General features: G+C 47.2%; 1 protein-coding gene across 4 annotated transcripts in view; it reads right to left on the bottom strand.

The window, feature by feature from the left end:
• Positions 1-16,418, bottom strand: part of DIP2A (disco interacting protein 2 homolog A) — an 80,263-nt gene that overhangs the window by 27,598 nt on the left and 36,247 nt on the right. For all 4 annotated transcript variants that reach the window (XM_080937587.1, XM_080937586.1, XM_080937584.1 and 1 more), the window contains 12 exons: positions 15,266-15,385; positions 13,436-13,633; positions 11,130-11,221; positions 8,696-8,806; positions 8,482-8,605; positions 8,128-8,237; positions 7,647-7,749; positions 6,267-6,331; positions 5,964-6,057; positions 4,356-4,475; positions 1,834-1,948; positions 452-591 (listed from right to left, as the gene is read on the bottom strand). In XM_080937587.1, coding sequence (XP_080793713.1) covers positions 452-591; positions 1,834-1,948; positions 4,356-4,475; positions 5,964-6,057; positions 6,267-6,331; positions 7,647-7,749; positions 8,128-8,237; positions 8,482-8,605; positions 8,696-8,806; positions 11,130-11,221; positions 13,436-13,633; positions 15,266-15,385 — 1,392 coding nt within the window. The remainder of the gene's footprint in view (positions 1-451; positions 592-1,833; positions 1,949-4,355; positions 4,476-5,963; positions 6,058-6,266; positions 6,332-7,646; positions 7,750-8,127; positions 8,238-8,481; positions 8,606-8,695; positions 8,807-11,129; positions 11,222-13,435; positions 13,634-15,265; positions 15,386-16,418) is intronic.

Here is a 16,418-nt window from a genome sequence, read left to right as displayed (position 1 = left end):
CAGGGCAGCTACAAGAGGAGTAAACTCAGAGCCATTTGATAGTATCCCTGCTTCCAAAGGCTCCTGAGCCAGGCTCTGCCTCCATTCCTCAGTGACACTTGAGAGGGCCACTCCAACACCCCTTCTCCCTGTCCCTCGTCAAAGCAGCAGGAAAGTGCATGGGCCAATACCTGCAGGAGGATGCACCTGGGATTCTCTTCCTTTTTTGGGGGGGGGGCGGGGGTTTCCACATCTCTGGTCACCACAGGTGTTTCTTACAACCTACTCGGGTGACCTCGTCATCCAGGCATTTACAGCATCAGGTATTTTGGAGGTACCCTACAGAGACTTGTCTACGAGGCCAAGGACTGTGCCTGGCATACATCGAGTGAGCCAGCTCAGCTGGTGCATCAATGCTCTTCCTGTGGTGTCAATCAGGGAAGGATGCAAATGCGCTCTGACCGATTCTTACCTCCGGGCATCACCTGGCCGACATCCTGAACAGTGAGGACTGACAGCTTCTCCTCGGTGTCAACTCTGATCACACCATAGCTTAGGCCGTTCATTGACAGGACAGCTTTCCTTGGAGGAGGTCCGCCCAGATCTGGGGGCCTAGACAACAAGAACACTGGCAGGCCTGTTGGCAGGGGCTATCATTCCAAGGAGGGCACTGAGGGCCACCCTCGCCTGATGTTTAGTTCCTCACTAAAGCACCCGCTCTGTGTATGGCCTTGTCAAGGCAGTGTGCTCTAAGGCCATGCCCTCTCTGCAGTATGGCTTCAACACTCTTATCAGAGGCAGGCCCATGACTACCAGGCAAGTGACACTGTGTGACCTCAGAGTCAGCATCAGAGGTGACTCAATTTCTATGTAGTTATTTTGTGACTAACACGGAGCCCTAGGGTCTCCAGGTGGGCAGACCAACTGTTGGGAGGCCTCTGTGGTGCAATTCGCTGTGATACTGTGCACGTGCAGAGGGGGCTCAGGCCCATGGCACCTTTATAACACCACCTCCCCACAGCAGATGGCCCGAGGGAGCCCTTCCCAACACATGGGATGCTGCTTAAAACTTACATATTTATAAGCACACACTGCCTTTAAATTATGAGCACAATGTGCACATGACCAGAGCTGAGGCAATTCTGTGGCAAGAGACTGCGGGTAGAAAGCTGAGAGAGATGTCCTCTCCTGTGAGCATGTGGCCTGAATGGTGCTCGAGGGCAGGATCAGCAGTAACAGGAGATTCATGATCAGGGAAGTACAGTGCCTCTGGGCCTAGCTGTGGTTTGGGAACGATGTGCTGTGTGCAAGAAATACAGGAAGAAACCCAGCGCCGAGATACTAGGATGCTCTAGCTCTTAGATGGGGCTGTGGACTCTCCAGACAGCCTCGAGGCCCTACTCCAAATGCAACACAAAGGAAATGTCCATGAGAGCAGCTTGGGGTGTAGAGGCCATTGTGCCAGATGCTCCCCTTGGTAAGGTAAAGTCTCACCACAGACCTACAGCCAGCAGAACCTCTCAGGATAAGAAACTCTTGCTTAGTTATTACTTTTATGTAAAATCGGACATGAAATAGTGAGCTCTATTTGGGAAGAAGCATAAGGAAAACAAAATTGAGATCATCCTGCAGTCCAGGAATCACCACCTAACTCCCAGTATGCATAGGGACTGGTGAGGGGCACGGACCTGCAGGTTGCACCTCTGCTACCTGAGGGAAACAGCAGCACTGACAGGAAGTCCTTCTTCAGGATGCTAAACAGTTAGCAACAGGTTACAAATTTAGAGCCACAGGTAACTCCATCATACAGACTACTGGATCGGGTGTTCACAAGAGATGGCATGCATCCGTTACCTGCGGATGGCTACTGTCAGCGCCTCTGGAGAGCTGGCACAAGGACAGATGACTTCTGGCCTCAGACCTCTGGACTGGAAGACGTTGAGGAAGGCATCACAGGAAGATATTGACCCTGTGGAAAGCATGGGAAGTGACTGGAGGGCCAGCGAGTCAACTGCACACTGTGTGTCAGGTACCATGCTGACCTGACAGCTTATGTCCTGGGTGCGTGTAAGCCTGTTCTAACAAGATCGCTGCCACAATTTGGCAAAGCAGCCCTTTTTAGGGTAGGAGTAATTACCACAAGACATATATGGTCATTTCCAGCTCAGCAACAGTAAGAGTCTGGAAATCTCTCATAGAAGGCCTGGTTTTAGTCTTGTGTTAGTTACTGTGGCCCAACAAGGCCTGGCCTGGCACTAGATGTCTAATGGTACAGCAAGTGCAGTTCCTGCTAGTAGGTTTAGAGATGTATGATCTACATCTTTGCCCGAGATGTCCTGCCTCCCCTAGTGTCCTCTCCTTTGGGTAGACATCTGTCACTCAGGGTTGGCAGGCCTTACAGTGAGTGTTAGAGAACTTGGTATCATGGAGGTTGGCCTGCTCAGGGCCAAGATAACTAGGGCCCTATAGCTATAGTGACTCTAGGGTTTCCTTATAACCCTCTCCCAGCAAGGTACATAGGAGGGGACATACATCTACAGGGGCCTCTGGGTTTCACGTTCTCTGGGGAGGCAGGCGTCTCCTAAGGCAACAGATTGTTGCATGTTACCAAGACTGGATACAGCATCATAAAGGACCAATACATGAGTGCAAGTTGAGGCCTATGGAGGAAAGCTAGCTATCTGGTACCTGGAGAAATGTGCATGGTGGAGACAGGGCAAAGTAATTAGGGCTAACATTTATCTCCTGAAAGAAAACTCTCCAAGGAAGTGATGTGCTCAAGTGATCACTGACTTCAGCTGAGGCCATAAACATAGCACCAGGGCAGCTGTGGGTGGCTGAGGGCAGCTGTGGGCAGCTGTGAGCGGATGTGGGTGGCTGTAGGTAGCTGTGGGTGACTGTGGGCAGCTGTGGGTAGCTGTGAGCTGTGGGCACAGCTGTGAGTGGATGTGGGTACAGCTGTGAGTGGATGTGGGTACAGCTGTGAGTGGATGTGGGCAGCTGAGTACATAAATAGAAAGCCAGAGCAGCTGTGGACGGCTGTGGACAGCTGTGGGTGACTGTGGGCAGCTGTGGGTGGCTGTGAGCAGCTGTGGGTGGCTGTGAGCAGCTGTGGGTGGCTATAGGTAGCTGTGGGTGGCTATAGGTAGCTGTGGGTGGCTGTAGGTAGCTGTGGGTGGCTGTAGGTAGCTGTGGGTGACTGTGAGCAGCTGTAGGTAGCTGTGGATGGCTGTGGGTGGCTGTAGGTAGCTGTGGGTGACTGTGGGCAGCTGTGAGTGGCTGTGAGCAGCTATGGGTGACTATGAGCAGCTGTGGGTGGCTGTAGGTAGCTGTGGGTGACTGTGAGCAGCTGTAGGTAGCTGTGGGTGACTGTGGGCAGCTGTGAGCAGCTGTGAGTGGCTGTGAGCAGCTGTGAGTGGCTGTGAGCAGCTGTGGGTGACTGTGAGCAGCTGTGAGTGGCTGTGAGCAGCTGTGAGTGACTGTGAGCGGCTGTGAGTGACTGTGAGCGGCTGTGAGTGGCTGTGAGCAGCTGTGAGTGGCTGTGAGCAGCTGTGGGTGACTGTGAGCAGCTGTGGGTGATTGTGGGCGGCTATCGGTGACTGTGAGCATGAGAAGGCACGAGTAGCCATGGATGTGGGGAGGAGATGCCTTGCTTGTCTTAGATATACACCAAGAGAATAAGAGGTTTTTAGAGGTGCTGTGTGCCTGCTTTGCCCTCTTGAAAGATGGGGTACACAGAATAGGGGTAATATTTGGTGCTGCAGAAGAAATCCCTTGCTCAACAAGTGTCACTCAGGGCTCCCCTAGAGGACATTTGATCCAGGTCTCAGGCAGCCCTGAGCCTAAGAAGCTCACGCGGCTACCACGGAAGCAGCTCCACTCATACTGTGCACACAGCAGAGTCCTCACTGCTTAGGCAGATGCTGCAGGCATCCCTCCAGGAGGGCCTGGGATTAGCCAGAGATATATGGAGGAAGAATAGTTGGTCCCTGTGAAGAAGCTGAAGTTGAGAGCCCCATCAGGGGGAGCCTAACACTAATAGGTCCCTAACAAATGGGGGACACTATTGAAAACATAATCCACTGACTTCTTAAAGGCAATGACTCCCACTAAAGGTTTTGACAACTGTATTAAAACTGCTTGTAAATTTAGAGTCTTAACAAATACATATGCGACCCACCAACGGTCACCAACAAGGGGCAGCATTCACAGAACATATAGGGTACTTGTTTCCTTACAGGACACTTATCAGAGAGTGATAAAGCTTGAATCTTGTACAACAGGTTCCAGCTCAGCAGGTCATTCAGTCATCCTGGCAAGTCAAGAACCTTGTGTGCAAAAACCCCGACGCACCCTAGGCCACCCAGCCTACTCACATGGGTTAGCGCCGTCTGCCACGATCAGCATACGCAGAGAGCTGAGACAGACGTCCCTCTGACCTCGCTGTGCCAAGAGCGACCAGTGCATGTCACGGGACTTCACCAGGGCAGCCTGGGCTACGAACAGAAGGGAGTACAGACGTCTCAGTGTTACAAGGGCAGGCACACTCACATCCCAAGATACTGCTGCTCTTCATCCTGTGCAGAAGCACACGTGCAGAGGACGAGGGGCCTGCTGCAGGGACCATGCTCTTGTCTGTTGAACTGTCATCGACTATCTTGTGTGTTTCCTAACCCCTCCATCCCTCTTCTCCTTAAAACTTAATTTGGAGATACGACTTGGATGTAATACGCTCAGATCCACTTTTCGACCTTTCATTTTTATGTTACATGTATGGGTGTTTTGCCTGCATGTATGTCTGTGTACCATGGGCATGCAGTGCCCATGGAGCAGAGTGGCATAAGATTGCTGTTAGCTGCCCTGTGGATGCTGGAACCCAAACCTGGGACCGCTGGAGAATCAACCAGTGCTCTTAATCTGAGACATCTCTCCAGCCCCAGCCTTTTAAAAAGTTCATTTTTATTATTTTATTTATGAGTATGAGTGTTTGCCTACATATGTATGTGTGTGCCCTGTGTGCACCTGGTACCCTTGGTACCTCTGGAACTGGAGTTACACACAATTGTGAGCCACCAAGTGAGTGCTAGGACTTAACCCAAGTCCTCTGGGAGAGCAGGCAGTACTCTCAACACCAGAGCTGTATCTCCAGTCCCCAAACCTTTGCTGTCCTTCCCTAAAGTGTTCACCCTTGTTTTGTGCTGTCTCATTGCCAGAACCACCACGTCACTCTGTCTGTGGGGCTCCGGCAGCCTCCAGCTCACGATATAAAATGAACTGGGATTTGAATGGACCGAGTCACCTTCAGTGAGTGTGCAGAGCCCAGTGAATCCCACTGCCTTCGACGGGCTTTGTCTTCCTCCACAAAACAGATGCAAGACACTCTGTAATAGGAATGCTGATCTAGGAGATGCTGGCAAAGTATACACTGTCACCAGCACTCACTGGGTACAATAAGTTAGTCCTAGTAGCTGCTAAGCACTAAGGACAGGGACAAAAGGATGCTGGAGCTGTGCAGTCACAGGAGCAGAGATTTCTGTTTGGTGCTGGGAAGATACCTCACCCACTGGAAGGTAAGAGGAACAGGGTATATGCCTCCCATGTAGCCTACCGCATCTATCCATCCTGCCTGTCAGGCTGCATCATTTGAACAACAGCCTTGTGAGAGCTTTAAAAGCTCTAACTCCAAATTAAAACCATCTCAATAATATTAGGAATACTAATGTGATACTGAAGGAAACTTCAAAAGTATAACATCAGGAGTGCTTGATCCTTCAGTGAAGAGCCCAGTGATGCTGCTACAAGTAGCTGCCCCTGCCCTGAGAAGGCGTGGACCAGCATGAGCCACAGAGACATCCCCAGACAGCTCCAGCCCACAGCTGCAGTTCTGTATGTTGGCAACCTTCATGTTTTCTTAGTTACTAAACATCAGGTTGTAGAGAATTCTTGAAGGAAAGATGAGGCAAATGATGGCAGTCTTCAGCTACCTTTATAGGAACACACTTTCTGAATCCAGGAGAGTGGGTTGACCTTCATTAGGGCATACGGGATGCTGATGACATGCATCCTATTCATGACACTCTGCAAAAAAAGAAATGGGTTAGATCAGAGAAAGGTAAGGTGAAACCATGCCGAACAAGCAAACCAAACCCAACAGTAGGAGCGTCAGTAGTTCACGGGTGCACACGGCTGCATCTTAACAGCTCACGCCTGCTCCCACCCCAGCCACTAGCAAACAACACTTGCTGTTAAGACTCCATGCCACAAACCAGCATCCAAACAACACTCACTGTTAAGACTCCGTGCCACAAACCAGCATCCCTTTTGAAGTCCAGCACATTCGTTAATGTCTCAGCTGAAAGCGGACACAGAAAGTTAAAACTGATGAACAGCTCTTTATTAAGCTCTGCACACGTCAAGCGCAGTCCCAAGATGAATACGTAACCAGCACACCAGAGCTTCAGGAAACAGAGACGGCACTCCCAAACCATGCACCGGTTAACATGGAGCTACGTATCTGTTCACATGACTGGAAACTCACAGTTCTGGACTAGCATGAGAACCATGCTGATCTTCAAGTCAAGAGCACAAGGAACACTACATACAGCAAAAACTACAGGAAGGTCACTGTACGGTTGCACCACTGTGGCGGGCCGCCTGGCAGAAGCAGGAGGCAGGATGACAAAGTGCCACGGACACTCTTATTTCTCAGCTTCCTACCCCAGACTCCCCCAGTTGTCACACCCACAGTCTTGCATCGTGCTTGGATAAATCAGCAACATGCAAGCCAGAGATATTGCTGCACTCTGAACGACAATCCCTGTCCCTGTTAGCTGAAGTGCCAAACTAAAGGGAACATTAATTAAATGATTCCATGAGATAGAAATGCCTCATAGGATTTTGTTTTATAGAAATTACTTTTAAAAAGAACATTAAGGTCCTTGGAAATACTTGAAAATTTCCACAAAGTCTTTGTCACTATGCCCACAAGCTAACCCTTGAGATTAAACATCAGATTTTATATATTCAAATATGCCATTCAATTTTACTTTTCTAGTTTTGCTCAATTTCAGATCTGGATGTAAAAAAACCACCTTACGTCCAATTTTGGTATTTAAAATAATGTATTTCCTATTGATCCCATAAATATATAGTTACTATCAACATAAGATAATATTCATTTAAAATTGTAACAGTAAATTAGGGTTCTACTTTAACAAAGCTAAGATCATAGAGATTAAAACTTAAGCATTTACATGCATGACTGCTCAAGCCACAAATACATTTACTGAAAACAAAAACGTTAGCAGAAGAGGATGCTCCAGGATGACTGCTCTCTACTTTTTATACCGCACAATGCACTGCCCTTCAGCACGCCAACAGCTGGTCCAACCACTGTGCACAAATCTCACACTTCAAAAATCAATGTTAGTACGGCTTTACTGAAACTGTCCCAGGTGGGTCAGTCTGGGCTCTGCAGAGGGGGACCTTATTTCCTAAGTCCTGCATAAGCCGAGACCTTCTCCCAAGGATATCAGTAGACAGCTACGTTTGCTGCCTGGTACAGCTGCATTAAAAGTTAATGCACCATGCACAGCAACAGGTGAGGCCATATACCTCAGATACCTATGCAGGCAGCCAAAGCTGCAATCTGGAACATATGACCTTACCTTCCGTGTACCCGCACGCTTGGGTCAGGGCCTGGCATTGTGCAAGCAGGGATGAATGGGATATCGTGACCCCTACTGTGCTGCCTTCTTTGCTGGTTTTATACTGTAAAAATTCAGGGAAGAAAAACAACAATATAAATTTCTATAACCACACCAGACAAGGAGGCTGAAGACTCTTAAGAAGTGGCAGCTGGAGTTATCTCTCCCTTAGCCTTTATATTGTGGCTTGTAGGGGACCTGGGATAGCGCTAGAGGACAGAGCACACAACTGTACTCGAGTCCTAGGAAGGACAGTCAGGAATGACTTAGGTCCACGTAAATCCTGACATGACCCAGCTAAAGTTCTAAATGACGCTATATATATGGGGTAGAGGTAAAAATTAGGAGAGAATTTAGCCTAAGAGGCATTAAGTAGTTGTCTTTATAAAGCCCAGGCTAGAGCCTGCCAGGGGTGTGTGTGCACTATTGGGAGTGTCCTTACTTCAATGTAGGCAGTCCTGGACCCTGAGTCCTGGGCCAGTGGGTACCAGTCCTTTGGAGGCTTGGTCAGATGCTTCCCATCAATAACCAGCCAAGAGAGGGGGGGCCAACCTGTGAAAGGTAATCAGAAAGCTTGTCTCACACATGTGGAATCTGTGCCCAGAAGGTGTACCCCAAGGTGCTGTAGGAAGCCAATTTTGTTTTCATATCAGACAGAAGCATGGAACACAATGGATGAACTGAATCAATAAAAGCCTTGACAAGTGTGTCTTCTGCTCAAGTCTAGCAGCCTCTGCATGCTAGAAGGCAAGGTCAGGTTAACAGGCACAGCCAGACTGTGACCCGGGAGCATCACCTTTGAAAGTTGCCACCTCTCCTGTCGGTGCCTTGGGCAGGCCCTTCTGACAAGCATCTGTGGTCAGGGCCAGGGTCACCCCACAGCTGCCCAGGAGGAACCCAACCTGTTGGCTGCCTGCATCCTGCAGAAGACAAAACAATGGTGGTGGAGGTGGAATGCTTGTGATAGTTGAGCAAGAGCCATACCCCAGCCCCTGGAGCACATCTGATACCTTTCTCGTTAATGGTACTTCAATAGGGACAGGGACCAGCTCTGCCAGGAGACAGCCATAAAATGCAACCATGAACATTACAGGGTCACTGTTTGGAAACACAAGTGCCACCTACAAGTGGAAAACAACAGAAACTGTGAGACCGCAAAAATGACGGAGACTTTTCTTCTTTCAGAATTTCTCTTCATCGGTTAAAAATGAGTATTTTTTATTTTTCAAATTTAGTTGAGAAAATCGAATTTTGTTTTAAAAATCTTATGTTGGACTTCATTCTTGTCCCTCAAATGTTCTTATTCATATAACTCTGAATCAACGGTTGTAGCGGCAGCCTTTACTGCACATGGAACAGAACAGTTCAAAGTAGCAGGCTAAGGCATCTCATAAACGCAGACTGAGGGCCAGATCTAACAGCCATCCACGCTGACTGTCACTATCAATAAACAGTCCTGTCATCTGGTTTGGCGGCAAGTGCCTTAGCACACTAAGCCATCTTGCTGGCCCAATTCATATATTTTTAAACACATATTTCCTTGTGTTTTTTAAAAATATTTAGATGTCTATTTTATTTCCTATAATCATGTGGATATTTATTTGGAACTACCATAATCCCAACAGTCATTTGAAATCTACTATATGGCCAAATTCATAAAACTACTTATGAGATAAAATTTTATAAGGCCCAAATATAGTAACTGGTCTTGTGATCATAAGCAGTAAGTCAGAATCATACTAAGAACCCTTGAGAAGGCAAACAGTGGCTTAGCTTAACCCTCACCTTCTAAGACAAAATTTAAGCTACATCTATTTATCTTCATCCTGTACCTCAAGTTTGTAAGCTACACCCTCTCCTTCTAAAGATGATGAAATAGTGGTTGCCTCAGCTGTAACTCGGAGACTAGATAACTGGTACAGAAGACGTGTATTTACATGCTTTGTAAGGTTAAAAAAAAAGTCATCAGCACAGGGGCGTGACTCTTCCGGTTGACAGACAGCTCAGTCACTGCGAGCGGGTTGAACTGTTCATGTACCCCTGTGCACAGATTCTCTTGCCAGTCAAGAAAGTATTTGGAAGTCTCTGTCTCTGTAAGAATGCTTTCCAAAATAAATAAATGAATGGATGGGGGGCTAGGGGTAAAGAGTGTTTGGTAAAGAGTGTTCCATGTGAGCAGGAGGAGCTGAGCTTGACCACCAGAACCCACATTTAAAAAGACAGTATGGTGGTGTGTGCCTGTAATCATAGCAGGGGTAGAGACAGTGAGTCCGGGGGCTCTATGCCAGTCAACCTAGCTAACTTAGCAAGCTCCTGAAGAACAACACCTGCAGGTATACTCTGTCCTCTAATGCATGTGCACACAGATCCTGCCAATCCTCAGACCTGTGGAAATAGAAGTGCAGCATAAGTGTCATAAGTGGACTGCTGAGGCGGCTCCTCCAGTCTCAAAGCTGCTGTGATGGCTGATTCTGCGTAAGCACTATTCTCTATTCCTACCCTAAAAACCTGAGGTTTTTGTCCCTGAGGTTACACAGTCTGCTGCACACTCTGGTGTGGGTCTGCACACCCCCCCGCCCCCCCTGGTGTGGGTCTGCAATCCTCCCCCCCCCCTGCCCACGGCATGCGCACTGTCCAGGGGCAGGACTTTATTCTTACGCAGTCAAGTGGCTCTGATCTGCATCTTCTCTGGACTCACAACCGTCAGGCACTGGGTCTTGAATGAGTCTGTAAATCTGCCCTGCTTCTCTCTGTTCTTTCCGCGTGTGCTTTGGACTCCTGCTCCCATCTCTCCTGTCCCCCTCCCACCCTCATTTGTTAAAAGACGTGTTTTATGTGATGAATGTTTGCGGGTATACCTATGTGCATCATATGCCTGCAGAGGACCCTGGACCCCTGTACAGTTAGTGAATGGAGCCAGTCAGGCCCTCCGGAAGGGGCAGTGTGCTTCACCACTGAGCTGCCTGGTTTGCTAAGGCAAGAACATCACTTTGTCAACCTGGCCAGCCTGGAGTCTTCTGCCTCCTCAGTACTAGGAGTGCAGGCGTGCCGCCGGCCCAGCTCACTTTCCACTTATGGTCTTTCTAAGTAGAATCCTTTTCTTATTTATGAAACATTTTAATTTCATGCCTCAAGAGACATCAGTGTCTTCTTTGTGCACCTGGCTTCCCTAGGTCCCCTTTCCTTTCTCTCTCACACCCTTCCCTTCCCTTCCCTTTGTCTTTGAAAAGTTTTTCTTCACAGGAAACTTCTCGTGGGCAGAGTCACATGGAAAGGCCCTTGGGAATTCCCGGTTATCTTGTCAATTGGACACTTCAGGACACCTGTCCCCAGGACACTGTCATCCTCTCTCACCTTCTACTCTGACTGCCTAGTAAACTCTTGTTCAGCCCACTGGAGCAGTTCAAATACGGTCACGATCACGGCCACGTTCCAGCTACTTACTCTGTCCCCAGGGTTCAGCAGTGGCTCGTTCTTACTCGTCAGCTTATTAAGTAGTGTGTAAGCTAACTTTAAGCTCCGACTCCAGAGTTTGCCTAAAACAAAACAAAAGTAATAAGCAATGTTAAGTTGTAAACCCACTAGCTAGCATTTAATGTAGTGAACATATCCTATTCCAGATCTTCTCTCCATTGGTAGATTCAGTTTCCAATTGTAAACTATGTAGTACGATTCTGCCAAGAACACCACAGCTTTTTCTTGAAAAAAAACTATATTCATCTTTATTAACACAAATAAGATTTTATTACAAAAATCAGTCAGCAAAAAGGCCATATTACATATATGTTGTACCATGCACATGTACACACACGTAGAGTATGTGTAATTTTCAAGGTACATGACCATATATCACACTGCTTTTTCTAACGACACCTCATTGTGGATGTTGTCTTACAATTTTAAATGCTCACTGATGACATCATTTGAGTGGTGTGTGTTCAAGAAATGAGTTGTATCTCCCACAGTTTACTTGGGAGCATACCACCCCTCACAGTGAGTGGGAGCCATGCTTACCCCCAGCCCTGGTGAGTTCTCAAAAGTAAAAGGGCTTCTCAGGGAGGAAATGATAAAAGAGCAGAGTGCAGGTGTGTCTGAGTGTGTGAGTGGGAAGGCAGGAGTGAGCTTGAGTAGAAATCAGCGTCCATTGCTAACACCCACAGGGGCACCAACATCACTGTGTACACTCAAAGAAGCTCAGATGCCTTCGGCTCCTTACACACTGTGGTTCTTGTGGTGCAGCCTGGGAGTGTCCCCATTCTGAATGAATGCGCATATGTAAATCCTATGAAGCAGGTGCTGTGCTCTGGAGTATAACTGTGAGATCTGAGAACCAGTGAGACAAAGATGAAATCCACACATGGTTTTAGCGTGCTTTGAAAGATCAGCTCAGGGCGTCAGTACTTCCCCATTTCTCAGCAGAGTATACCTGTCTGTCGTGAACAGCACTTTGTGACCAAGTCAGTTTTACCCCAATACAAACTCTGGGACTACCAGCATAGTATGCCGTGTTAATGGGACAGAAACAAAAAAGCAGATAATAATCTCAAAAGGTAGATGAAAATGAGGTTACTCACAATTTAAAAATGACTATAAAGTACTTGAGTCCTTACACTGGGCATGAAAGAAAACAAACTTCCTTAATGTGATAAAGGATAACGTTCAACCCAGCAGGAAGTATCACAGTGACGTCACCTGCTGAAGGCCGTCCTCCGAGAGCAGAGGCAAGGTGTCAACGCGGCAGCCAGAGCGAGGCAGAGGAGGTCAAATAACTGGAAATAAAACTGCTGTCTGTAGATGCTGTGATTATGTGCTTTGTGAATCTTTCATAAGTGGACTTAGTAAGGCTGCCAGATTCAGCATAAAAGCTACAGTACTAATCAAATACTTAAGACTTCTGTATCACAAGAAACATAACCCCCCCCCAGAAAGTTCTAAGTCATGGGCCAGTAAAATGGTTCAGTGGGTAAAAGTACTTGTTGCCAAATCTGACAACCCAAGTCCAACTCTTAGAACCCATGTGGTAGAAAGAAAGCAACAAATTCCACAAGCAGTCCTCTGACCTCTGTGTGAATGCCATGTTAAACATGTGCACGCATTAACACACACATTCAGAAAGAAAAAAACTATAACGCATTATTGACAACAAAGCCTCATACATGCAAAGGTGTTCATTTGCAAACAGACTCAAAGCAGCGCCCATCAGAATCTCAGAGACAGAGCACCCGACAAGGCCCTTCTCAAACAGACCCTGAAATACATGGAGTGCAAACAGCTAAGATGCCCTCGGTTAAGATGCCCTCGGTGACAAGTGAAGACGCTCTAAAGTGTCAAAACTTGTCATAGAAAGCTGACGTCAAGAGTATGGTCGTGGGGCTGGAGAGATGGCTCAGTGGTTAAGAGCACACAACCACATGGTGACTCACAACCATCTGTAATGGGATCTGATGCCCTCTTCGGGCACGCAGACATACATGGAGGCAGGATTTTGTATTCATAATGAACAAATCTTTTTTTTTAAGAGTGTGGTCATGCCTTTAACCCCAGCACCAGAGCAGAGGCACATAGCTCACTGCTAGGTCAAGGCCAGCCAGAGATACATAGTATGGCCCTGTCTCAGAAACAGACAGACATGAAAGTTTGGCGTGTGGGTGGATTCTTCTGCTTTGCAGTGTGTCCCAAGCGTTGCGTCTGCTGCAGCACAGAGAACGGTTTGAGGCAATAAGAGGCATGAGCTTCCTGCTGATACTTGCCATAGGTGAGGGTACAGGCCGCTTTCCCTGCTGTATCCAAGGCAGTCAGACAGGGGGCTTTAGGCTGTGTTGTGCCCCAGAGCTGCAGTGCAGCCAGCAGAGACAGTGGCCCAGAAGTCCCCACTGACAGCGGCTCTCCCTTCAGTACAGCCATCTGGTCCCCCTCAGGCTTGGGCTGATTCGGATCTGGTTGCTGAACTATAAAGTAACGAGACATTTCACAGTACCGTGTACACATCTGTTTACTAACAACTGTACTTTATGGGTTCGCTTTGTAACCAAAATTTAAAAACATTTTATAATAAATAATCTGCCCAGAGTCACACACAGATTAACCAGAGAACTAAAGCAAGATCAGTTATACACAATAATTGTGGGACAGAAAACTATTCACCATTCTGTTACCCACAACCCCTTATGATGAAGGTGACTCCAAGCCATTTCTACCTTCCTCCCTTGGGGATGTTCTCAGACATGGTGGCATTCCACAGCCCCAAAGCAGGGGCAGGAAGACTGGCTCACTTTAGACCAGCTGGGCAGAGCCACCTCTGCAATTGGGCATCAAAACCACCAGGTGGGTGAGAACACTGTGATCTTCAGTCTCACAATCCACCAACTCCAGTTACTTTTCTGACCCCCACAGGTATCAGCCACACAAATGGTACATATACATATGTAGGCAAACACTCACACGTTAACTAGTTAATAATTAGGTAAACACCCTGGCATCACCTGAGGACACACAGAAGTATTTCTAGGGCTATGCAGTCTGCTGTCACAGTGCTCAGCACTGCTCTCTAGGCTGTGGGCACAGCTGAGCGTGGAGTATTCAGCAAAAGTGTGAGGTCCCGGGTTCAATTTCCAACCCTGGACGGGGGTGGGAGGAAGACTTTTCTTCCTAAGAGCTCTGATGTAAACAAAAAAAGAAAACCTGCTGGCTGAGCATGGTGGCAGCCACCTGCAATCCCAGCTCTGAAGAGGCTCGGGGAGGCAGATTGCAACAGCCTAGGCTAGGGTGAGTCCGCTGTCCCCAAAAGGCTGACATCTTGCTTTAAGAAACATACATACTGTGAACTCTGAACTTAAAACTTAAAAACACTGCACAGAGGCAAGGTAGTGAGGATTAGTTGTGTGGTGCCTGTTGTCTACATGCACACACACACATGCACGTATACATACATTCACATATGCACACAGTAAACACACAAATACATACAAACATGAACACACGTATACACACATGCATGCAAATATATACTCATGTATGAACACATACATACGTGCATGCATGCATACACAGACATGCCAACACTGGCTTCTTTCTGTGCTCTACTGGCTTCTTTTACTCTTGCTAGTTTTCTTTAAAGTTTTTTTTAAAGGTCTTTATTCTGTCTTTTCTAAATATATACTCATTTATAAATGAGAGACTAACATTTGGGAAAAAAGCCAAAGGTAAGTTAAAAACAAAATGCGTTAAAGCCATGGCATGACAGGTATTTGAACTTAATGTTTAAACCAAACTTAAAAAATCTACAATGAAAATTTAAGTGATCTAAATTAAATGAAACATTGGAAGTATTTATATGAGGCGCTAACCAGCAGACCAGATGCAGAGAGATACTGAGTCACCTTAGTATGAGCCGTAAGCTTCCTACCTGCCCATGCACAGGAAGAGGTCAGTGTGGCTCCACACTCGCCACTGCACACGGTGACCAGTTATTTTACTGTGTCATGGCATGTATCGATTCCCGGGTAATGCACGTCTGCCTGTCTTCAGACTCTGGCCACAGTACTAATGGAAACATGCAAGACACAGTCAGAGAACTCTACCTTCCAGTAACTCCTCAAAATCATCCACAAAAAACTCCTTCAGGGGAGGGCGCTTTGGCCTCTTCAGGGTATTCAGTAGCTGCTGGATTTTGGAGGACACACGGCTGTTCACAGGCACACCTGTCGGGGAGAGCAGACAAGGACTGTGTCATGCCGTGTGGAGCATACACCGGGTGAGGTTTGCCGGGCAGCTGTTCAGTGGAGCTGGCGTACAGACCCAGCCAGGTGCTGGTCCTAGCAATTTTAGACTGTGTGATCCATTTGACAAGCATTTACTGGATATCTTTCAGGAAACAGAATTTGCAAAGTATCCCCAAAAACTTGTGAGGAAGAGGATAACTCCATGGCCCATTCAGAGCACATGTCAAACTTACTGCATGGTCTTATCAGAATATAATCTATGGATACTTAAGAGATGGTTCAATGGTTAGGACACTGCTCTTCCAGAGGACCTGGGTTCAAATCCCAGCACACTTGACAAATTAAAACCATATGTAACCCCAGGAGGATCCAATGCCCTATTCTAGCCTCTATGGGCACTGCATACATGGTGCACAGGCATGCATGCAACAGCCAATATACATAAAAGCAGAAAAAAGTAACATCTCAAAAATATTTTAAATGAGAATATAATGTACTTTCCCTGCTCTTCTGCAGAGGATCACACGTCTGACAGCAGCAGACACCTCAGCCAGTCGTGGAAACTTAGATGCTTCTGTCAGGCAGACACCCACAACAGCAACACCAATGACGTCTACTGTGGCAGAAATTCTTCCTTAAGATGAGATTTATGTCAATAGGTAATATATTTAATGCAATTAATTTACAGTATTTTAATTCAGTGTAAGCTAGGCATGGTGAGACATGCCTTCAATCCCAGCTCTTGGGAGGCAGAGAAACAGGTAGATCTCTATGAATTTGAGGTCATCCTGGTCTTCATAGGAAGTTCTGGGCCAGCCTTGGCTACAGAGTGAGATCCTATCTTAGAAGAGAAGGAGGAAAGAAGAGAACTGAGGAAAAAAAGAGATTTTCCAGTCAAATTTTAAGTTTCAAAAAGTAAATTACTAGGGCTGAAGAGATGGCTTCACAGTTAAGAACACACTGACTGTTCCTCCTGGATTTGGGTTTGACTCCCAGTGCCCACATGGCAGCT

The sequence above is a fragment of the Micromys minutus genome, assembly GCF_963924665.1.
Source record: "Micromys minutus genome assembly, chromosome: 25".
Taxonomy (NCBI): Eukaryota; Metazoa; Chordata; class Mammalia; order Rodentia; family Muridae; genus Micromys; species Micromys minutus.
This window is presented reverse-complemented; position numbering and strand designations above follow the sequence as displayed.